The sequence below is a fragment of the Poromitra crassiceps genome, assembly GCF_964638095.1.
Source record: "Poromitra crassiceps genome assembly, chromosome: 22".
NCBI lineage: Eukaryota > Metazoa > Chordata > Actinopteri > Beryciformes > Melamphaidae > Poromitra > Poromitra crassiceps.
The window spans coordinates 17,705,350-17,730,349 of NC_139647.1; the positions used below are offsets into that span (position 1 = coordinate 17,705,350).

The 25,000-nt window shown below is 44.7% G+C and overlaps 1 protein-coding gene across 1 annotated transcript in view; it reads right to left on the bottom strand.

Annotated features, from left to right (window-relative positions):
- gfra1a (gdnf family receptor alpha 1a) overlaps positions 1–25,000 on the bottom strand; it is a gene marked incomplete at both ends in the record, with an annotated part of 128,764 nt that overhangs the window by 23,524 nt on the left and 80,240 nt on the right. Inside the window, 3 exons of the mRNA XM_083658371.1 lie at positions 924–1,033; positions 4,363–4,535; positions 5,004–5,182. Coding sequence (XP_083514497.1) covers positions 924–1,033; positions 4,363–4,535; positions 5,004–5,182 — 462 coding nt within the window. The remainder of the gene's footprint in view (positions 1–923; positions 1,034–4,362; positions 4,536–5,003; positions 5,183–25,000) is intronic.

Here is a 25,000-nt window from a genome sequence, read left to right on the forward strand (position 1 = left end):
TGCTCCATCTCTCTCTCTATCTCCCCCCTTCCTCTCTCTCTCTCTCCCCCTCCCTCTCTCTCTCAATCTATCTTCCTCTCTCTCTCCCCCCCTCCCCCCTTTATCTCCATTTCTCCCCCCCTCTCTCTCTCCCCCCTTCCTCTCTCTCTCTCCCCCTTCAGATCTCTCTCTCTCCCTCTCCCCCTCTCTCTCTCCCTCTCTCTCCCCCTCTCTCTCTTCCTCTCTCCCCCTCCCTCTCTCTCTCAATCTATCTCCCTCTCTCTCTCCCCCTCCCCCCTTTCTCTCCATCTCTCCCCCCCCTCTCTCTCTCCCCTCCCTCCATCTCTCTCTCTCTCTTGGTTGGTCACTTGACTCAGTTTGATTCAACTGCCCTTCTGGCATGCCCCGGGAGCATTGAGAACTTAGTTTTTTCATGCAATGCATTTTGCTTGTTCTTTTATAGGAATTTTACTTTCACTTTCACTTTGTCTCAATGCTTTTCATGTTTTATGTAAAGCCAACTGTTGCTGAAATAATGTGCTATTGCTTGGCATGCTAGAATGCTAAGATTGCTAACAAGCAATGTTTAAGTTGTAGAGGGAATGTGAATGAAAATACTAATGAAAATAAATAAGGCGTCCAGAAACGTCAATTAACAAACACAAATAATGAACTGCGGTACCGATGTCATTAAAGTCAGTTAACAACCAAAATACACTTTGAGCAAAATGTGATGTTTTTTATGAGTGCATTGCAGCAAATTCCAAACAACTGTCCAGCTGTTGTGGCAATAAAGTAAATAAAAAAATAAAAAATACAAATAAGATAAGGTTGGCCAATGGAAACAGGTGTGGTTGTGTGTGTGTGTGTGTGTGTGTGTGTGTGTGTGTGTGTGTGTGTGTGTGTGTACGTGTGTGTGCGTACGTGTGTGTGGGCGTACTCACCAATAAGACCCGAGTATGCGAGGAGGCAGTTGGCATAGTTCTCCTTCAGACAACCAGACAGCGAGCGAGGCTCCGGCTGGCAGTTGGAAAAGAAGTCAGCCAAACGTGACCTGTAAAACACACGCACGCACACGCACACACACACACACGCACGCACGTACACACGCACGCACGCACACACGCACGCACACGCACACACACACACACACACACACACACACGCGCAAACATGATTATAGTGGCAATAGATTTAGCATGAGAAATTCAGATGGCCAATGTGACTGGGAGGTGTAGTGAAATGCGAGCCGACAATATTTAGTCTTCAGATCCCGCAGGAAGTCATTCAGATCCCGCAGGAAGTCATTCAGATCCCGCAGGAAGTCATTCAGATCCCGCAGGAAGTCATTCATTCCAAATGCAAATTAGCCGTCTAAATTGCTGCCTTCAGAACGTTAAGATGGCGCTGTTATGTATGCTGCTGCTCAGCTGCTGCTTTGCATCTGGCAATTCTGGACCAAACTCTATTTTATTTTTATTAACTGGTTTCACCTGTTTGTTTACACTTCCCCCCCCGGGTGCATCGGCACGTGAAATTGAAATGGAGTCTGGCTTTCCAAAGGAATTCACCTTCTCAAGTGAGATCGAATGCAATAGACTGGCTCCGTGACGCAAACCACAACCACTTAGTGTGCCTTTTGAACTCTGAACTCTGATGCCTCAAAGACCTTGAATAGCTCTACTGTCTCTTAACACACACACGCACGCACACACACACACACACACACACGAGAGTGCGTGCACACACACACACACACACACACACACACACACACACGCACGGTGCGATCGCATCTAATCGCACCAATCATGTGTGCGGAGCGGAGCAGAGCAGTGCGTAGTGAGAGTTGTGTCAACGCCAGCCAGGCGAACACACCTGACCATATGGTGAGGGAGCTTGTAGAAGCGCATGGCTCTAATCTGTCTCTGCTAACTACTGACAAACAGCCTGGGAGGAGAGGCCATGCTGCAGAGAGACCAGGGGCCTGTACTACAAAGCAAGATTAGTGGTTTAGCGAGGTAACTTCAGGTTTAAACCTGGTTTGGCCGTACTACAAAGCAAGTTAACTTCTTACCGACATATATTTCCATAGCAACTTATGCTTCACACTTAACCTGGTCCGCAGCAGGTTAAGTTGCAAGGATAAGATTAGACCTTAAATACACCGCCCACGAACCAATCAAATCAGCAGTTTGGAAAAATGGCCAACCCCTTTCTGGATGAGTTTCCCATCTAGGAAGAAGCACGAATTGTAATGTTGAATGAGTAATGTTAATCAATGTTAATGTTAATCAAGGACTAAAGCCTTGCACTTGTTGGCTATTTTAATTAAGCCCTACTTACCACTTTGGAATATGTTTTTATATATTCATTTTTGTGTTTTTAAGTAGCCTAGATACGTTGTTTGATCCCGCTGATCGATTGCAGCTGAATAGTGAGTGGAGAAATATCACTAAACCGGCATAAAAAGGTTACATAAACGTCTCCAAAGCGCATGGTGCCGTGTGCGCAACGGAGCTGAGACTGACGTTGGGTTGGAATTGAAATGGTCATAGCCTACATGCTGGAATAGCCTACTACATATAAGCAATTTAATATGGGATCACCTGCACACAGGCGATCCCATATTAAGATGATTCATATCTAGGCTACTCCTGCATTTTGCAGCTGCAACTCTGTTGCTTTTGGCCTGTATGATTCGATTGAACTTCATATTTCCAGCATCATTATATGAAATATGGAGATATGCGACTCTGCTGACAATATGTGACCACAAAATAGGCTATTTTTTATAAATGAAATCTATGCCCGCACGTACCGTGTCGATTCAGTTCAGAAGCATTTATTTTATTTTATTATCATTCTTTTTTTTATTGATTAGCCTATAGGAATTATTCAATCAGTGCGACTAAACACATTGATTTTATTTTATTTTATTTTATTTTATTTTATTTGACGGTTACAAATTGAAATACAATATACTGAACAAAGTACAGACACGGATCATTATTATTCATTGAGCCTAAATGGTCTATAGCTACATACGGATTTTGGACTGAGATAGATTACACATTGCTTCCACAAAAGACTGTAGATAGAGAGCTGTAGATAGCCTACGAAACCGCTCTTCAAAGAAATTACTGGTGTGGATAAAAGTGGTCACTTTAGACAGTCATTCGGGAACAGTAATAATATCCAACGCAGATTTGCATTTGCGGTTTCATTCAATGAGGAAATAGGCGTGTCTTGCGCTGTAGGAGTTGGAGCAGTCCATATTGCACTCTGATTGGCAGTTGTTAAAAACCACGCCTCTTTTGCGGGCACGAGCTCCAGTGCACGGGCATTTTTATGTGCACGAGCTGAGAGCTTGATTAGAAAAACCTGGTTCGAGTTAACGAGTGGCAATCGACGTTCGTAGTACAAGTTAACTACAATCGAGCTGATCTGGTTTAGACAAACCAGATCAAGGGACAGATCCTGGATCTTCTTATACAACATTCGTAGTACAGGCCCCTGGTGTTCTCTCTCTCTTGTCTTGTCTATCTCTCGTCTTCTCTCTCTCTCTCTCCCTCTCTATTGTCTTCTCTCTCTCTCTCTCTCTCTCTCTCTCTCGTCTTCTCTCTCTCTCTCTCTCTCTCTCGTCTTGTCTTCTCTCTCTCTCGTCTTCTCTCTCTCTCTCCCTCTCTCTCTCTCTCTCTCTCTTGTCTTGTCTATCTCTCGTCTTCTCTCTCTCTCTCTCCCTCTCTATTGTCTTCTCTCTCTCTCTCTCTCTCTCTCTCTCGTCTTCTCTCTCTCTCTCTCTCTCGTCTTGTCTTCTCTCTCTCTCTCTCTCTCTCTCTCTCTCTCGTCTTCTCTCTCTCTCTCTCTCCCTCTCTCGTCTTGTCTTCTCTCTCTCTCGCTCTCTCTCTCGTCTTGTCTTCTCTCTCTCTCTCTCTCTCTCTCTCTCTCTCTCTCTCTCTCTCTCTCTCTCTCTCTCTCTCTCTCTCTCTCTCTCTCTCTCTCTCCCTCACCTCAAAGTTAATCTCATTAACGTGGTTCGGCAGCACTCATCAGTCAGTTTGGTTCACTGAGACCTCAGCCACACAGTATATTTCTTATCAGCCACACAGTATATTTCTTATCAGCCACACACTATATTTCTTATTCTCTTGGTACATCTGTGACTTTTGTGACTAGTAACTCTCAAGACAGAAAGAAACAGACAGAGTGTGTGCGTCTGTGTGCGTGTGCGCGCGCGCGTGTTAGAATCCGCAGTAAGTACTTCCAGATATACACTGTAGTTCTTTGTTTCAGTGCACAATGTAGATATTCGTCTAGGCTTGAAAGGCGTAGGTGGGCTCACCTTTCTTAGCGAGAAATGTCTTGTGTATTGTTTGTTACCTGCAGATGTAGTTGGTCTTGCAGGACCCCTGCAGTTCCAGACAGTTGGGTTTCTGCTTCTCTTCGTAGGAGCACACGGGCACGATGGTCTGACGCCTGCGTTCGGAGCAAGCCGATTGGTCGCTGGGCGGGCACGAGCAGTACAGCATGCCGTAGCTGTGCTTAGCAGGGACCTGAGTGGAACAGCAATCGACACGTTCACTTTGGACTGCTCCTTTAAGGCCTCCATTAACGAGCCCTCTGTTCTGATTGGCTAACGGTTTCAAGAGTGATATGCGTTTATGTATCTGTATGGTGTGATCATCAATGTTCTGGAGCATGCACTGTGATGACTGTGAAAACACATTTCCTGCGGGACAAATAACAACTATCTAACTGCAAAAGGCAAAATTTTCAGCTGTGGGAGAAAAACAAAACAAAAAATCAAAACATACATCAAAATAATTATCAATCTCATGTGCTCTCTGTAATTTGATCATCTTTGACATTGTTGCTTATTTGAAATGGTCCCAATTAAGTTATTCAATTTTTTGTTTTAACAATATGACAATGATGGAGAAAAAAGACTGCGTCAGTGTCAAAGTTCTGTAGTGGAAAACCAAACATCTTATTTATTATTATGATCATCACGGGTGCCTTGCCTTGTCGAAGAACTGCCGCAGGGCCTTGTGGCACTTCCTCCGGTTGCACACCTCGGCGGTGGAGACCCGGCTGGTGCACGGGCTGATGTAGGCCGAGCGGTACTTCTTACACGTGTCGTTCAGGTTGCACGCCTTGGCTGCGTTCAGACAGTTGTTCTCCCGGGTCACCGCCGGCTCACCTGGACCAGAGGGAAGGAGGTGCAGTGGAGTGGAGGAGAGGAGAGGACCAGGGGAGGAGAGGAGAGAAGGCGTAAACATTTAGTGTAAAAATTTAGCGGATGCCGTCAAGGTGATGATGGTCATGTCAAGTTTATTCAATGTTTCAAGAACAAACGATAGACCCCTTTTCACAGCTGCCATTTTGTGTCTGAAAGGCAGGGTAGACACAGGTGCAATCAACTCACTAATTAGGGCCCCAGCACTGGAACAACCTAAATGGACTGGACGTTGGAAACCGTAATTAATGTTTTGGTACACCTGTGTTTATCCTGCCTTGTAGACACAAAATGGCCACCGTGAAAAGGGTCTATAGAAAACTAAAGCTAAACCTACAGAATGCATCAGCACACAAAACAAAAGTAATCCAACCCCCCCTATAGGCTGCAGCATTTCCATAACCGCATATGGAAACACAGAGAGATGATAACCATGGCAACATGTAAACTGCAGATGTGTCTGTGTGTGTGTGTCTGTGCATGTGTGTGTGCATGTGTGTGTGTGTGTGTGTTGTGTGTGTGTGTGTGTGTGTGTGTTGTGTGTGTGTGTGCATGTGTGTGTGTGTGTGTGTGTGTTGTGTGTGTTTATGCTAAGCAAGAACAGAAAAGCCAATTTGCTTCTTGCTTGGCCTAAATCAAACAGTTGTCTTGTCTACATGGCCGCCCTGCTGGCCAACCAGGCGTGTTGCGTGTGTGTGTGCACGTCTGTGTGTGTGTGTGTGTGTGTGTGTGTGTGTTGTGTACAAGCCTTGTGGTCATCAAAGTCTCCAGTGGCCTTGCTCATCTGTCAGCCTGCACTAATTGCCAGTGTTCACATAGATCCTCCATTCATTCACATTTGGAGAGACTTTTCCCCTCCCGTCGCTTTTGGGTGAAAATTGAGCAAAAACAGCCTTTTTTGGGACTTCTTTAACGAGCACCAATTAAAGTGGGGAGAGGCCGGCCGGGCGTGACAAACGGACTACACTCTGAGGTGAGGTGAGGAGAGGAGACAAAACACACACAGAGAGAGAGAGAGAGAGAGAGAGAGAGAGAGAGAGAGAGAGTTGATGGTCTGGGGACATATTAATTGGCGGTGAGGATAGTGGTTGTTCTACTAGAGAGGAGGAGATGCTTAAGATTTACCACTGGAGATCAAAACAACAACGTCTGACCTCCAGGAAGGCTTCTCAGGAATGCCACTGCCTGCTGCTTACTCAAAGCCAGTTCACTCAATGGCTTCCTGTTTCAGCTCACTGTCACCGCTCCTCCTTCCCTCTGTCCTCCTCGTCTCCTTCGTTTGCTCCTCGTTCCCTTCCTCCTCAAGCCCCATCATGCCCCCGGTCTCTCACTCACTCACTCACTCACTCACTCACTCCATTCATCCCCTGGGCAGCTCAGCATCATAGCGTGTGTGTGTGTGTGTGTGTGTGTGTGTGTGTGTGTCTTATACCGTTCACCCATCCATCGATCCACACAGTCACACGTTCATCCATCGTAACTGGATCATTTTTTATTTTTTATACCCTGATCGTTTTTCAAAGAGCTCACAGAATTGATTTACATTAAACAAGTTTCCCTGCCCGGGTACGCCTGTGATCCTTCATCGAGGAGGCGTTTTCGTTCTGGAGTCGTCTGTACTCAAAGATCTGTGCGTATGAAGACTTTGACATATCCAGCATGTGAACTAATGTGACACCAGCGTGACTTACTGAATGATCGATGGCACAACATAGAAAACAAATGACGCCGCTCTACTTTGCAGAGGAGAGGAGGGAACTGAAGTCCTGAGTAGGCACAAAGTTTGCAAAGTTTGCTGCACAAAGGCACAAGACCAGGGGCGTTGGAAGTACTTTTAGGTAGGGGGTGCTGCCACCAATTGAACATTGGGGGCGACGGCTGACGGCGCCCACAGGGCGCCAAAAAATTTGGCCACTTTGTCGCCAGATTAGAGGAATATTAATATTAAGATTAGACTGTTGTGTCATTATTCAGTCACCTTTTCTCACTCACCTCCATGTCACCACTTGCTCCCACTGCTGTGTTGGAATCTTCATTCTCTCTCCCACCCTTTTTGGACTTTTAGCCATATTTAGAGGAATATTAAATTTTAAATTAACATTAGGATTATACTGTTGTGATGTCATTATTCAGTGTCTTCTCCTCTTCTCTGCAGCATTACTCAATTTACCCTCAGGACTCAGGGACAGTGATAGCCTACCTGCTATTCCTCCGATATATCCAGGGCCGGATTAATAGTACCATGGGCCCCCGGTGCTATTCATTTTCTAAGCTATTCATTTAGCCTTTTAAGGTAGTCATAAAGATTATATCTTCCAGACTGAAATGTTATAACAGAAGTGGAGTATTGGCCAGAATTACATGAACATTTGGACACTTATTCAGCGGGTATTTTGCATGTTGCGTTCAGGTGCACTGTAAAAAAAAAAAAAAAAAAAAATATTATTATTTTTTTTTTTACATCTCTTGCCACCAGGGGGTGCTGCAGCGCCCACCGCACCGTGCTTCCAACGCCGTTGCACAAGACACACGTGGTGCTCCTCCTCAAATGTTTGTACATAACAACAACAACAATAGTGATGACTGATGAGGATGTACGTACATGTGTGCGCATTTCATTTGATGCTTTTCAATAGGGGGGTTGACCTCCATCGAGTCTGTTTGCGTTGTTTTGTTCCCATGTAGACAGACGGACACAGAAGTGATACTGAAAGCTGTAGTTCCTCAAATGGCCACTTGAGGCTGGCTCCCAAAACGAGTCAAATCCCCATGATAAAATGCCCGTTTACAAAATAATTAAAACGTGTTTACATCCTGGTTGAAAACACGCTTTTGGTCTATATATTTTCACCTTTCATAACTACTGTGGGGGTGCATTTTTAAATAACTGTTTAGAGTAAAATAGATGATAGAAAAGGGGGTGATTGACAGGTTGCCTGTCCAGTGATCGTGCAGCTTGCCGATCACGGACCAATAGCAGGCGGAGCTCCAGCTGTGGGAAAGCCCTTGGCCGTTTCTCAATAAGCGTTCTTGTGTGTTCTTGCGTTCTTGTGTCCCTGTGAAACGTCATCAGTCGCAGCCCAAGTACTGTTCCAATACAAAGTTCACATTTCGCCAAGAACGCTTAAAATTCCCGGATGTGTTCTCGACACGCCCACTTTACCGAGGATGCTCTGGTTGGTGACTTGTGTCAACTTGGCAAGGCAGATATCCCAGCATGCATTTCGGCATAAGCAGAGGCAGAACGCAGCAGAGAAGACGCCATAAGCTCCGGAAAGTTTTTTACAATTTAAAGTTTTATTTCTTAATTTCTGATGACTTTTGATGCCTACAAGCAGGGTAGTAGGTTTCAATAAGTGCCACTTTACGAACATTTATGGCGAAAAATGGCAAAAAGTTCCAGAGCACAATTGGCTGCATCTACATCAGCTGAGCTTTTTATTTGTGTAGTACTGCAGGCGGCCTCTGCGCTGGTATTGCGCAATACTCTCAAGAACGCATCGTCTCAAACTGCCAACAGCGTCATGTGTGCTTGTGACCTAGCAAGTTCATTCTTCCAAGAACGACTAGCAAGAACGTTCTCCCCAAGAACCCAAGAACAAGAATGCATTCTTGGTATTGAGAAACGCCCCTGGTCTCGTGCTGCGCAAGAACCCCAAGATGGCGACGGCCACACTAGGCTTCAAAACGACTCCAAAAAACCAATGGCTGACGTTACGGTGGCTGTCCATATTTTTTTCAGGTTTCAGGTTTTTACAGCAAGTTTTAGAAAGTAAGCCATTTAAAGGTACAAAATGTTTGACTTTAACCTTGAAACTCTCTAAAATGATCCAGTAAAAATGTTGAGCGTGAGTTAGTATGCAGGCAGCGCTGTCCTGATCTCAAATATATCAGTCACTGTCAGGAGTTTTTTTTTTGGTGCCCTTTGGGGGGCGCCAAACATTCTAATGCAGGAAAAAGCCCTGCTTTTGAAAGATTGTGTGTGTGAACTGTGAAGATGTTTACGTGCAAACGTCTGTTTGTGTATTTAGCTGTCATGTGCAATGCTGTCCAGTGCTTTAGCCATTTATCTCACCTCACTGATAGTCACCACCAGTGTGTGGTGCTGTAACCAACCCCCCCCCCCCCCCCCCCCCCACACACACACACACACATCCCACAGCGCCCCCTGTGTCAGCAAACACATCAGCTGAACTCCCAGTGCACTCCTGGCAGATGGCACTGTCTCTCAAACACACAGACAGACACACACACAGACACACACACACAGACATACACACAGACACAGACACAGACACACACACACACACACACACACACACACACACACACACACACACACACACACAGACACACACACACACACACACACACACACACACACACACACACACACACACACACACACACACACACACACACACACGTGGTGCTCTGACAGGGCCCACACAGGGTTGGGTTCGGGGCCATCTGGAGGCCTGGTAGGGGGAACGAGGCCCCCCCAGTGGTTCGTGTTTCCGATTCAGCCTCAAATTGATTATCATGTCGCCTGCTTCCTCCCGCCCCTCCTCATTCCCATTACCCACGGGACGCCACAGGGTCGAATCTTGACCTTAGCCTCCTCCACCACCTCCTCCTCACCCCCTTCCCTCTCTCCCCAACTCCTCTCCTCTCCCATCTTCTCCTCGTCGTCACGCTCACTCGTTCCTCCACGTTCTCCGGTCGGTCTCTCCCCGGTCCTCCTCTCTGTCTCTTCCCATCCTCCCTCCCCTCTCATCGTTCCATCCGCGACGCGGTGCTGGCTGGAAGCATTCCAATCATTACCTCCCCCTTCCTCTCTCTCTCTCTCCTCCTCCTCCATCATCATCATCAACATCCTCCTCATCATCATCCATCTCTAAAACTCACTAAAGGCGTTTAGCGACTCCCATCGTTCTTGTTCTCTTCCTCTCTCGCTCTGTCTCTATTCTCCCGCCGCCATCTGTCGTGCTCTCCAGAACAAAGTTGAGTCATTTTATATACTCCTAGTCTGTCTCCTCCTTGTTGTTTTGTTCCTAGTCTGTCTCCTCTTGGATGTTTTGTTCCTAGTCTGTCTTCTCCTTGGTGTTTTGTTCCTAGTCTGTCTCCTCTTGGATGTTTTGTTCCTAGTCTGTCTCCTCCTTGTTGTTTTGTTCCTAGTCTGTCTCCTCTTGGATGTTTTGTTCCTAGTCTGTCTTCTCCTTGGTGTTTTGTTCCTAGTTGTCTATGGCCTTCAGTAGCCTTTTCAACACCTCCCGCGTAGTCTTTGCCATGTGAAATGTTGATTTCACATTGTTCGAGAGGTCTTTGTGTGACTCCTTAATTCTCAGAATCGGCCGCTCGGGGGGGAAACCTGTCGTTGCTGCCTCTGAAAATCACTTTCTTCCTTCCTTATTTTGTTGCCTTTGTTATTTTCTAAAAGCTATATACTCGTGACAAACACACGCACGCACACACACACACACACACGCGCGCGCACGCACACACACACACACACACACACACGGCAAAGGAGACGTTGGCTGGGTCTGGGGGTGCTACCTCCTCCAGAAGCAATTTCACTTTCTTGCCAGTATGGATATTGCGCGCTGGGGGAAAAGCCTGGATGTGGCAGGTGACAGGCAGCATCGCCACAGGGCAAAGCTAATGTCGGGAGCTTGGCTCGTTTTCAACCTCCACGGAGGAGTAATGCTCGCGCGTTTAAACGCTCTAACAAATTGAAATATGACTTTTCAAACTTTCAGATGTACTCTCTTCCCAACTCCACCGCTGCTATGATCTAATAATGAGACAGAACCGGCCCAGAATATTGATGTCATTTCTGCGGCCCGTCACGCTGACTGATCCGTCCCTTTGGCTCAATCTGTTCTGTCCATGTCTCCAATTATTGTGGTGAAGTGGGGCTCGAGTGGAGGATCGATTACATTCCAAGCCAAGAGGGGGCGATCTCCTGCACACATGTGTGCGGTAGAGAAAATAACATCGTAGACTCCACACATCACTATGCTAATATACTTAAAATGTTGCGTTCAAACACGAGGGGACTGTTTCGGGCTGTGTAAAGTCGTAAGTGGATTTAGATCCACAGACACGTTCAGACATGACGGGTGCACTGAGCAGTTGGCCATGGTGCCATCGCTTGTGCATGGGTTTCTTCAAAAACGTCAGCAAGTTAAGTGTTAAGTTAATTAGTTAATTGTTCATTAGCTAAGAACATAATATAATAAATACAACATCTGAAATGATTTGGCTCTCCTCACTGTATCCATGACATCTTCCAACTCTGAATATGAGCAGCACTCAACCAGCAGATCTCAGCCCATGTGTGACCCTGCAGTCTGAATCAGCCTCTCTGACCATGTCATGATGTCATGATTAGATCATTCTCCCGTGCTACCATCGTTGACATGATCATGACACGTGATTACAATAAGGAACTGTCCTTGTTATTATAGCCATTCTTACTCTAATGCCATCAGTTCCCAGCAGCTTTTTTCAACGTCCTCTCTAACCACTGCCCACACTAACACACACACACACGACTCCATCCGGTCAACTGAAGTTCACTGAGGGGGAACTGGGACATTTGAACAGCTACTGTAACATATACACATAACTGTTATAATAATATCCCAAAATGTGCTTTCTTTCTTTATACCAGCAATACTTTTGGAGCAGTACATGCCATTTTTGTCAAATGGATGATATCTCATTTTGGAATGAAACTGAACCATTTAGCTTATTTATTTTTTTAGCTTAATATCATCTAACCCAACCCACATTTAACTCATATATTTGTGTTTTGATGTTAAATCCATGGTGCTGCAGACGAGTCCGTTTATTGCCTCAGAACTTAACATTATCGATTGTATACGCATGGGTTTTAAGCTTGATTTAAAAATGCAGCGCTCTCTATTTTATTTCCCTTTACAACTCTTGTAAATTGTAAAGTTTTAGAAAGTAGAGGAATGACAATCACTGCAGGTGATCTAAATTTAATTATGGACCCAAGTATGGATACACAAAGTGGTAGACAGCATAGCTCAGACCAAGCTGCTAAAATAATGAGAGGAGCAGTCAAGGAATTAGGGTTGATAGACGTGTGGAGGACTCTTCACCCGAAAGAAAGAGATTACACTTTCTTCTCAAAAGTATATGGTAAATACTCAAGATTAGATTATTTTTTTCTGTTTAAGAACCACCTGTCAAGTGTAATAGAATGCAACATAAATTTAATTACACTTTCAGACCACGCTTTGACAACTATGAAACTGAATCTTGACTTGAAAAGGGGCCGGACAGTGTGGAGGCTAAATAACTCCCTGATACAAATGGTAGACTTTAAGATTAAAATAAGATCAATTATAAAAAATTACTTAGAAATTAACGATACAGAAGAAGTCTCCCCTGTAATATTGTGGGAGGGAGCAAAAGTAGTATTGAGAGGGGAAATTATTTCATTTGCATCATACAAGAAGAAACAGAGGGAAAAAAGAGTAAAGGAAATAGAACAATCAATAAAGATTTTGGAATTGAAACATAAGGCTAAAGGAAATAGTTCTGACTTGTGCTCTCTGAATGAACTAAGGAAAGAATATGACCGATTACTAACAGATAAGGTAGAGAAATCATTGATATTTACTAAACAACAATACTTTGATAGCGGAGCAAAAGCAATGAAAATCTTGGCTTATAAATTAAAAAAACAACAGATAAAATCAAACATTGCTTTTATCAAAGATCAAACCAGGAATACAATTGTTAAAGGCAAACAAGAAATAGCTCAAGAGTTTGCAAAATACTACAAACAACTGTATAGTCCTGATGACAATCTGCTCCCTCGAAATAGAATCAGGGAATATCTATCTGGGATAGAATTGCCGCAGTTAACTGAAAGACAAAATAATGACCTGACGCTACCAATTACAATGGATGAGATTAAAATAGTTATAAATAAGTTAAAAAAGGGTAAATGCCCAGGGAGCGACGGGTACACAGGGGAATTTTATAGGGAATTTGTTATAGAATTACTGCCAATTTTAGAAAAAACTTTTAACTGGGCGTTGGACCACGGTCAGTGGCCAAATACATGGTGTAACTCCATAATTACAGTTATACACAAAGATAATAAGGACCCTACGGACTGTGGATCATATAGACCAATAACTCTTTTGAATGTAGACCAAAAACTATTAAGTAGCATCATAGCAAATAGACTGTCAAAGATTATTCCGCATATTATAAACCCAGACCAAACAGGCTTTATCCCAGATAGATATCTTTGTGATAATGTTAGACAGACTTTGAATATAATAGATTACTCACAGAAAAAGAATATTCAAACACTGATTCTTACCTTAGACGCTGAGAAAGCCTTCGATAGGGTGTCATGGACATTTATTTTAGAAACATGTATTAAGTTTGGCTTCCATGACACTTTTATCAAATGGCTTCAAGCAATGTATAAAACATCAAGAGCACAGGTCAGAACAAATGGAACCCTCTCAGACAGCTTTGAGCTAAAACGGGGGACAAAACAAGGGGATCCATTGTCTTCTTTAATTTTTGCAATTTGTATCGAACCTCTGGCAGAATACATCAGGATGTTTGATGAAATCGAAGGGGTGAAAATAGCAGAGGACCAGCACAAATTGGCGTTATACGCAGACGATGTGGTCCTGTATCTCACAAACTTAGAGAAATCACTACCAGCACTCATGCAAACTATTAATGATTATGGTCTAGCTTCTGGCTATAAGTTAAACATGCAGAAATGTGAAGCAATGGTTGTAGGAGCCCCTGTCAGCAGAGAACTGAAAGAAAAATATCTATGGCAATGGGACAAGGACAAAGTGAAATATTTGGGTATTGTTATACCAAAGAATATTAAGTTAATTTATGAATCGAATTACAACTGTCTTGAAGTACAAATTAGACAAGACCTAAACCGGTGGAGAACTGCTATTCTATCGTTGGGTGGAAAAATAGATGCAATCAGAATGAATGTACTCCCCAGGTTTCTGTTTTTATTTCAGACATTACCTGTGTGTATAAGTGCAAATGTCTTTAAAACATGGGATAGAATGTTAAGTAAATTTGTGTGGGATGATAAAAAACCGAGAGTTAAAATGAAGACACTTAAAATGGCTAAAGAGAAGGGAGGACTTGCTCTTCCGAATCTAAAACACTACTACTATGCAGCTCAAATGCAGTCAACACGCACTTGGTTAAACGACAATTCTGAAGCAAGGTGGAGGTCGATTGAGAAGCATATGTGTCATGTTTCAATAAAAAACATACTTTTTTGTACAGAGAACCCACGAAAGACAAAAGTAACAGACAGTTCATTGATCAGAAATACTTTGGAGACTTGGAGTCGAATTAAGAGAAATTTTGAAATAAGGGATGATCTTATTGCACTGAGAGAGATACAGGAGGACCCCGATTTCACTCCCAATACTCACGGTATAACTTTTAATATATGGGCACAGAAAGGACTGACTATAGTTGGACAATGTTTAAATGAGAATGGAATCATGTCATTTGAATCCTTAAAGCAACTTTATGATTTACCACACTCCCACCTCTTCCGATATTTACAAATAAGAAGTTACATTCAGAAAAGTAAAATAAGAGGGAAGACTAGAAATACGCTTCATCCACTGGTTAAATTTTTGGTAAATAATTATGGCAAGGTCAGAATACCACACCAAATCTCAGCAGTTTATGCTATTTTAGAAAATAGCCATAAGCAACAAGACACAAAGGCAAAACTAAAATGGGAAGAAGAACTTAATACAAACATATCGGAGGTCATTTGGAAGGAAATGAACCGGAATGTACACACGACGACAGCCTCTCCTTATTGGAGAGAGTATGCATGGAAAATACAATCACGGTACTTCATAACACCAGTACAACAAGCTAAATATAACGGTAACACTTTGCCAAACTGCTGGAGGGAGTGTGGTGAACCTTATGCCAACTTTGGCCACATCTTTTGGTTTTGCCCAGTATTACAACCGTTTTGGAACAATATACAGAAGGAAATTAACACCATCTTAAGGACTGCCATCCATCTGAATGTAAACTCTGTGTTGTTGGGCAGAACGGTGGAAGAAATAAAAAATAAAAATGACAAATACCTAGTGAGGATACTGCGTATAACAGCTCTGAAGCAAATAACAAGAAATTGGCTTCAAAAAATAAGCCCTTCGGCAAACAAATGGAGAGAAACGGTTCAACAAATTTACCAGATGGAGTATCTAACTTATAAGATTCGGGGGAATCTGATACTATTTGAAGATAGATGGTCTAACTGGTCAAATTACTATCAGGCGGTTAAGTAATCTCTCTCAGTGTAACTAGACAAAATACCAATAATGACCTGAAATGTGTGAATTGATGTTTCATATACCAATGTCGACAGTCACATAGGGGAACACTATTTATTTTTTTGTATTTTATTTTATTTTACTTGTATTTGTATTATTATTTTATTTATTTTTGTCTTCTTTTTTCTTTTCTTTTCTTTCTTTTTTCTTTTTTATGTCTACAGGCACTTTGCATTTGTACTTGTATCTGTAGGTTACGTGGAGCATCACAGGGTGAAGCATACACCCATGTTATGTATGGAATGTATGTTATGTATGTATGTTTATAAGCATTTCTTTGTCTTTATTATATTTACAAAAAAAAGAAAAAAAAAATTGCCATCATTACAATATAATATGAGCAAGATGTAACGTATATAAATACAAGATGACAATAAAAAGTATAAAAAAAAAAAAATTGTAAAGTAAATTTGTCCCGTCCCGTGTCTACACACATCTTTATTATTCACACGTAAATTACTTTCCTTGCGCCTCCTTCCCACTTTGAGAGATTACTGCACAGCCAGACTCAATAGAAAAATATAACGTAATAAAGGAGGCTCGGGGGTCTCTCCTCTGTGTATCTGCTCTCGCTCTCTCCCGCCCTCTCTCCCTCTCTCTCCCGCCCTCTCTCCCGCCCTCTCTCTCCCCCTCTCTCCCGCCCTCTCTCTCCCTCTCTCTCACCCTCTCGCTCCTTCTCTCTCTTCCTCCCTCTCTCTCTCTCTCCCTCCCTCGCTCCCGCCCTCTCTTGATTATCAGTGGTGAGTTACACTGCCGTCCGCCTTAATGGCCTCCACGCACTGAAAGTGCAAGACAAGCAGAAAGGGAGAGTGGAGGAGAGAGAGAGAAAGAGAGACAGAGAGAGAGAGAGAGAGAGAGAGAGAGAGACCCAAGGTTTACTCATCTGCCTCTCCCTCTCTTCCTCCACCTTTCTCTTTTCTGATTCTTTCATTCTGGCTTTCTGTGTGTGTGGTTAATAATCTCCCTCTTCCTCCACACCGTGTCCCAGTGCAATAAAAGCACATGTGCACTCGGTGCAGCAAATACCATAACTCATACAGTAGTTCCTCCTAATTGATCCCTGTAGTCTCTTTCTCTTTCCTCTCTCTCTCTCTCTTCTTCTTCTCTCCATCAACACGTTCTTCCTCCTCCGTCACCTTCCTCTCTCTCGTTCACCACCAGCTTTTTTCTCCAATTCTGCTGAATTCATTGAGCTTCGCTTCATCGTCAAAGAGTTCGATCCAAATCTTCCCAAATACAATTATTTCCGTGTCTCCCAGAGGGATGAAACGATTAAGCAGTGATAAACCGCGATCAAATTCCTGGCGGTTTTTTATTACAAGTTCAAATTTGACTTACCACCACGTGTTTGATTATTACAGCGCTTTAAAACACGCTAAACAATGTCCATCATCAATCAAAGTTAGGAACTGTCCAGCACGTTTGAACAATACCACCATAATACTGATAACCCCGATCATTTTGCTCAGTATAATCGTGATGTGAAATGTTTCATCTCTAGTCTCCCGTTATCCGATCTCCTCTTCCAGTCTCCTAACATCCCACCCCATAATGCAATGTTACACTTCTTCTCCAGCGAGACCCGTTCACCTCATGTCCTGATCATATTCTAGCCAGGGCTTCTAAAAACTTCCAACAGGCTTTTGGTGCAAATGTTTTCTTCCTCCTCTGCTTTATGAAGTCCCTCCAGCCCATCCCGACACAACCTTATATTCCCATTCCAAACCCCTCTGGTCCCTCCTGTAATATCAACACGCTATCAACTCGCTGGGTCCCCCTAGTGGCCGAGTGGTTCACGTCACCACCGCTGGAGACGTACGTACGTACGTACGTACGCACTCCTGGCCTGTAAGAATGAATCCCACCGGAACGTTGTCTCCTGCCAATCCCCTCTGCTCTCTGTCTGAATAAATCAACAGATCTTACAGGTAAAAGTGGTTTCAGATCCTCCAGAGAGACGGACAGCAGCCAGCAGAGAGTCAAAGAGAGCGTGAGAGAGGCAGAAAGTTGGGTAGAAGATCAGAGAAGTGAGTCAGGAGTTCTGTGCTGCTGTGTTTGTGCAAAGAGGAAAACGCCATGCAACAGACGAGAGAGAGAGAGAGAGAGAGAGAGAGAGAGAGAGAGAGAGAGAGAGAGAGAGAGAGAGAGAGAGAGAGAGAGAGAGAGAGAGAGAGAGAGAGAGAGAGAGAGATGATGAAGCTCCAGTGAGGTCTGTTTCATTACCCATCTGCCAGCTGGTAAGAGCAGAGCAGAGCCCTGTGGGGCTGCAGCACAAATATATATGGCTGTTTAATAATCTCCACAAACACATTCCACTACAGTGTTGCTGCACACTACACCACCTCCACACTGCTCCCTGGCTGCCCAACATGACCCCACACTACCTACACCAGCTCCACTTTAACTCCTCCTGACCTCACACTACCTCCACCAGCTCCACTTTAACTCCTCCTGACCTCACACTACCTACATCAGCTCCACTTTAACTCCTCCTGACCTCACACTACCTCCACCAGCTCCACTTTAACTCCTCCTGACCTCACACTACCTACATCAGCTCCACTTTAACTCCTCCTGACCTCACACTACCTACACCAGCTCCACTTTAACTCCTCCTGACCTCACACTACCTACACCAGCTCCACTTTAACTCCTCCTGACCTCACACTACCTCCACCAGCTCCACTTTAACTCCTCCTGACCTCACACTACCTACATCAGCTCCACTTTAACTCCTCCTGACCTCACACTACCTCCACCAGCTCCACTTTAACTCCTCCTGACCTCACACTACCTACATCAGCTCCACTTGAACTCCTCCTGACCTCACACTACCTACATCAGCTCCACTTTAACTCCTCCTGACCTCACACTACCTACACCAGCGCCACTTTAACTCCTCCTGTCCTGACCTCACACTACCTACATCAGCTCCACTTTAACTCCTCCTGACCTCACACTACCTCCACCAGCTCCACTTTAACTCCTCCTGACCTCACACTACCTACATCAGCTCCACTTTAACTCCTCCTGACCTCACACTACCTCCACCAGCTCCACTTTAACTCCTCCTGACCTCACACTACCTACATCAGCTCCACTTTAACTCCTCCTGACCTCACACTACCTACACCAGCTCCACTTTAACTCCTCCTGACCTCACACTACCTACACCAGCTCCACTTTAACTCCTCCTGACCTCACACTACCTCCACCAGCTCCACTTTAACTCCTCCTGACCTCACACTACCTACATCAGCTCCACTTTAACTCCTCCTGACCTCACACTACCTCCACCAGCTCCACTTTAACTCCTCCTGACCTCACACTACCTACATCAGCTCCACTTGAACTCCTCCTGACCTCACACTACCTACATCAGCTCCACTTTAACTCCTCCTGACCTCACACTACCTACACCAGCGCCACTTTAACTCCTCCTGTCCTGACCTCACACTACCTACATCAGCTCCACTTTAACTCCTCCTGACCTCACACTACCTCCACCAGCTCCACTTTAACTCCTCCTGACCTCACACTACCTACATCAGCTCCACTTTAACTCCTCCTGTCCTGACCTCACACTACCTCCACCAGCTCCACTTTAACTCCTCCTGGCCTCACACTACCTCCACCAGCTCCACTTTAACTCCTCCTGACCTCACACTACCTACATCAGCTCCACTTTAACTCCTCCTGACCTCACACTACCTCCACCAGCTCCACTTTAACTCCTCCTGACCTCACACTACCTCCACCAGCTCCACTGTAACTCCTCCTGACCTCACACTACCTCCACCAGCTCCACTTTAACTCCTCCTGACCTCACACTACCTACATCAGCTCCACTTTAACTCCTCCTGACCTCACACTACCTCCACCAGCTCCACTTTAACTCCTCCTGACCTCACACTACCTACATCAGCTCCACTTTAACTCCTCCTGACCTCACACTACCTACATCAGCTCCACTTTAACTCCTCCTGACCTCACACTACCTCCACCAGCTCCACTTTAACTCCTGACCTCACACTACCTACATCAGCTCCACTTTAACTCCTCCTGACCTCACACTACCTCCACCAGCTCCACTTTAACTCCTCCTGACCCCACACTACCTACATCAGCTCCACTTTAACTCCTGACCCCACACTTAGGCATAGGTCGGTTTGAAAATTTTGAAACCGGTTCGATATTCCCCAAAACACTGTATCAAACCGGTATATCTAATTTTACAAAAAATAAATAAAAAAATTGTGTAGCCCATAAATGACTGTAATGCGACTGCAGTTGGTGGCGATAATGCACCTCTAAGCTGGTATGCCAACCAGCACTAACACTGAATAGAAATAAGCAGAACCATTTAACTGTAACAACACACTGTTTTTATTTCTCATAACTATTCAGCTTAACTTTTCTTCAAACATCAACATAATAAACAAAATAAGACTTTTGCCTACTAGTGCAACTTGAGAAGAGGCTAATACGAAAAATAGTGCAATCAGAATGGATTGGCACTATTTTCTTATTTAATTATTATTATTATTATTATTATTATTATTATTATTATTATTATTATTATTATTATTATTATTATTAATTTTTTTTTCGGTTTGCACGTGATCAAACCGGTTTGGGCTCGTAGACCGAACCGAACCGAACCGAACCGGTAAAACCGTAAATCGACCCATGCCTACCCACACTACCTACATCAGCTCCACTTTAACTCCTGACCCCACACTACCTACATCAGCTCCACTTTAACTCCCGAGTCTGTCCAGTACACTACTGTACCTACTTATTCAAATTTGGCCAGAGGGTAGCACCATGTTGTAATGTTGAATATTGTTTTTTTCTTCTTTCCTTCCTTTTCCTGTGTCTGAGCCTGTTCGTCTTGTTCGTCTGTTCTTCTATAAAGAACTGAAAATAAAATATTGGAAGGGGAAAAAAATCATCTTCCAAAGAAAAAAAAACATGCTTCAGACGGAAGGAAGTTCAATGGTATTATTCGACCAATCATGACCAGTGGGCAAGCTCAGAGGTTTTCCCACCAGGACGCGGAAGTAACCCTGAAAGCTGAAATTCCCTGAATGGCCACTTGAGGCAGGACTCCGAAGTCCCGTCGGAAAACACAGTTTTAGTCTATATCGCTAACTTCACCTTTTCATAACAACTGCAGGGGGTCATTTCTTATATAACTCGCCAGTGATCGCGCAGCTTGCCGATCGTGGACCAAAAGGAGGCGGAGCTGCGGCTCTGGGAAACCCCCGTCTGACGTGAGCTGCGCAAGGACCACAAGATGGCGACAGTGAGACAACAATTTGCTGCAAAACGTGAGTCCAAAAAATAGTGGATGGCCATATTATTTAGGTCAGTGATCGCGACACAAACAAAACCGAGGCAGGTGATTGGAGAAATGAGCGGATGTCCCGCCTTGACATCCATTTGAACCAACTTTCCCCTCCAGGAAGTACAAGCAGGTAGGCAGGATCATTTGCAAATTGCATGAGCCTGTGGCAATGGATGTATATATGTATGCAGAGATAGCCAATCAGTATGCACCATTCTCAGTAAAAAAAAAAAAAAAAGTTAAAGTTAAAAAAAAAGTTTTTTTCAGCATAAGTTGAACACGTTCCAGAACCAGGACTTTGGAACAAGAGGCATTGGAACAAACAATAGAATGTGTACCTCATCCGTCCTGCGGCTCCTATAGTATCACAGGCACCAGTTGATGTCTAGGCTGAATAATATCTAGGCTGAATAGTGTCCTGAGACTGGTTTGTGCTGTTTCAGTGACAAACACCTGCCACTGTGAGACCGATCAAGTCTCTACTGTGTTGCCACGACTACAGAGGGTATGCACGTGATGTCACAGAGGCAGAAGTCACTGTGGGGTCACGCCCACTGAGTCACAGCAAGACTGAGCTTGAATGCAGTAATCAGCCTAGATAACTGACACCTGCTGCTCAGGGAGGAATTTGACACTCAATTTGACACTCATTCCTGATTGAGGGGGCGTGTTCCAGTGGGTGTGCATACCCTCTACTGTGACCACAACTTTTAAAACGACTATTACAGCAACTATTACAACTACAACTGTACCTGCAGCTGACACTACTGCTATGATTATTACCAATGCTCCTACTAATAATACAACCAATAACTAACACTACAGGCTTTATTTAATCTGATTTTACTAGACAAAAAAATAAATAAAAAATCCATGTATTTTATATAAAGCCCTTCGAGTTGCATGCTAATTAGGCATGGGAATTTCATGCATTTTCCTTAACCGTTAGTTGGGGACCTTAACGATCAATTAAACCGTTAATCATTAACGTTGTAAAAAAAAAAAAAACATGAATGTTGTCCCTCACCCGCCGAAAAAAGAACATCTCGTCTTTCTCACTGACTTCAACTCAACTTCAACAAATTTTCTAATGTATGAATGGTGCTGTAAAAAAGACAGTTATTATTATGGTTGCCAGCCTATAGGCCTCAGACCGCATCTCAACATCATCACCTAGCAACAAACCACATCTGCGGCTTCCTCTAGCCCCCAACCCCATCCAGCACATTATAACCCCAGTCCAGACATTTACCCTCCGCAAACCACCTCAGATCCCATCCAGTTTCCACCCAGCTGCTCCACCTCTTCCATCCAGCCAATACCCGCAGTACCCATTCCCTCCTGTTTAATATCGCCCAGCCATTCTGCATCCTGCATGCACCATCTCCTCCACACTGCTCCCCAGCCTAAAGCTCCTATCCGCATCATCCCCTATATACCCTCCTCCAAATACATCCGGCCCTGCTGCTTTTACCGCCCCCTAGCTGCGGTCGTCATACCGGCGCGCACTATGGAGATGGATGTGGACATGGTGGTGTTTAGCCTGGTGTGAGTAAGTCGCAGGACGACGCGCCCCGCGGAACCACATGCATGTATTCAACAGCTCACCTCTGAGGCTGTCAAATTGATTTATAATGGTGGCGGCCATGTGCCAATGCATTTGCTACGCAGCCGGGAGCAGAGTGAGCATGAGGGGGGAGTTATTGTTGGCCCATAATTACACCTGCTGGTGCCCTCAGGTAAGTGTGTGTGTGTGTGTGTGTGTGTGAGAGAGAGAGAGAGAGAGAGAGAGAGAGAGAGAGAGGGAGAGAGACACTGATGAAGAGATAGAGAAAGAGCCAGAGAGCCAGAGACAGGTAGAGAGACTGAGGGCACATACTGTAACTCCCAATAACTGTTAACGGTCGACCCGGAGGCCCTTAAGTCTCAGCTCTATAATTGACCAGAGGAATGAGAGAGAGAGAGCGCTCTAGACACAGAGGGGAGAGAGAGAGAGAGAGCCAGAGAGAGAGAGAGAGAGAGAGACATACACGCAGCACAGTAAGAACGAGAGATCATTCTTTTTCATCCTGTCTGCTATGGAAATCAACATGACGTTCTCCGTCTCTCCAGATCCTTCACTCTCAATCATCTGTGGAGGAAAACACAGCAGCCTTGTTCGTTCCCATCAGCTCTCTCTCTCTCTCTCTCTCCCCCTCTCTGTAGCTCTCTCTCTCTCTCTCTCTCTCTCTCTCTCTCTGTCTCTCTCTCTCTCTCTCTCTCCTGCAAACGCCAGAAGGAGGTGAAATCTGTGCTGCAGCTTTTCCTTTATGACAGGAGAGCTGATGGCTGCTGAAAGCAATCTGGCCGTACAGGACGTCCAGATCGATACTGAGGGATGGCAGTATGGCGGGCGGGGGTAACGCACGCACGCACGCAGTACACCGGGCGGCACACAGAGGGAGACTGTCACGTCAAGTCTGGATGAATAGATCACTGACGACGCTATAGCAGGCAGCTGTGACGAATAACCTCGCACGCTTTTTAATCTTGCCGGCCGCCTGACGCAACGACTGTACTGTACACTGACTTCCCCGAGCACTTTATTACACCTGCGTATCCATGCAATTATTATCCAGTCAGCCAATCAGGTGGCAGCAATAGCATACAATCATGCAGACACAGGTGAGCAGCTTCAGTTCATGTTCACATCAAACATCAGAATGGAGGGGGGTTGGTGCCAGACGGGCTGGTTTGAGTGTTTCTGAAACAGCTGATCTCCTGGGATCTTCACACACAACAACGGTCTCTAGGCTTCACACAGAATGGTGTGGAGAAGAAAACAAACATGGCAGTTCTGCGGACAGGAATGTCTTGTTGGTGAGGGAGGTCAGAGGAGAATGGCCGGAGCTGACAGAAAGGCGACAGTAACTCAGGGATAACCTGTTTACAACTGTGGTGAGCAGAGGAACATGTCCAATCTGGAGGCGGATGTCACTTCAGTAGCCGGTTGACATTGAGCCCAAAGCTGATGATACCTATACCCAGTATCTGTCTCTGAGGATCTCAGTCCGCCAGAGATGATACACTCGAAGAAAAAAGACTGAAGTCGTTTTGGACCGCAGGGTGGCTGGAAAATCAGAGAGACTGTCCTTCAACTAGAGCACTGGTTCCCAAACTGTGGTCCGCGGACCGCGTGGCTCCGCCTGGTGGTCCACCAGAGATTTGCAAAAAAATAAAAAAAAATAAAAAAAATTACAGACTGTTAACACATTGAATGCCAGCCATGTTTTCATTCCTGTAGGTAAGTTGTGCCAGGGGTGTTTTTGACGATTCTGGCTCATTTTAGAGACAGCCGAGGATTCTTTTCTGTTAAGAATTCATGAACACCAATCATCTAAAAATAACTAATAGAATGTGTGCTTTCTCTGTCTAAAAGAGTTAGTTTGCAGAGTTAGTAGTTATGTAGATATTAGCCGTTGAGTACAGCATGGTTTCAGCGTCTGGAAATTTATTCAGAGATAAATGGCTTTTTGTGAAACAGTCACTTTAACCATTCATTTTTGGCATCAGTAAGACCGTCAGACATTCTAAACAATAGTTTTGAACAGTAATTTCCTCCATAACAACAGGAAACACCCCTCTCATTCAAACTCCTCCCTCCGTGTGTCTTCTCCTCCTTCCTCCTGGCTGTACAGCGGGCGTGTCAGAAGCGCTTTTGCTGCTGCCTGCCTGTGTGCCTGCCTGCCTGCTTGCCTGCGTGCAGACGCTCCTTGTGCGAGTCAAGATGGGCCGGGGAATGCGTGGGCGATGGGCAGATGTTGATTCTGGCCTTTCTGAGGTGTTTCAAAGTGTGTTTCACCTATGATCTATTTTGCAAATCGCTCTCCGCTCTCTGTGTGCTGCTGCCGGTGCGCGGCCGCTCTCAGGCAAGACAAGTCTGTTACTGTAAAATCGCCACGGCATTTCCTTGAACGGCTTGGTCCCGCGGCAGTTTTTTCTTTGATTTCGGTCGTCTGGGGGAGCACTGTCAACACTTAG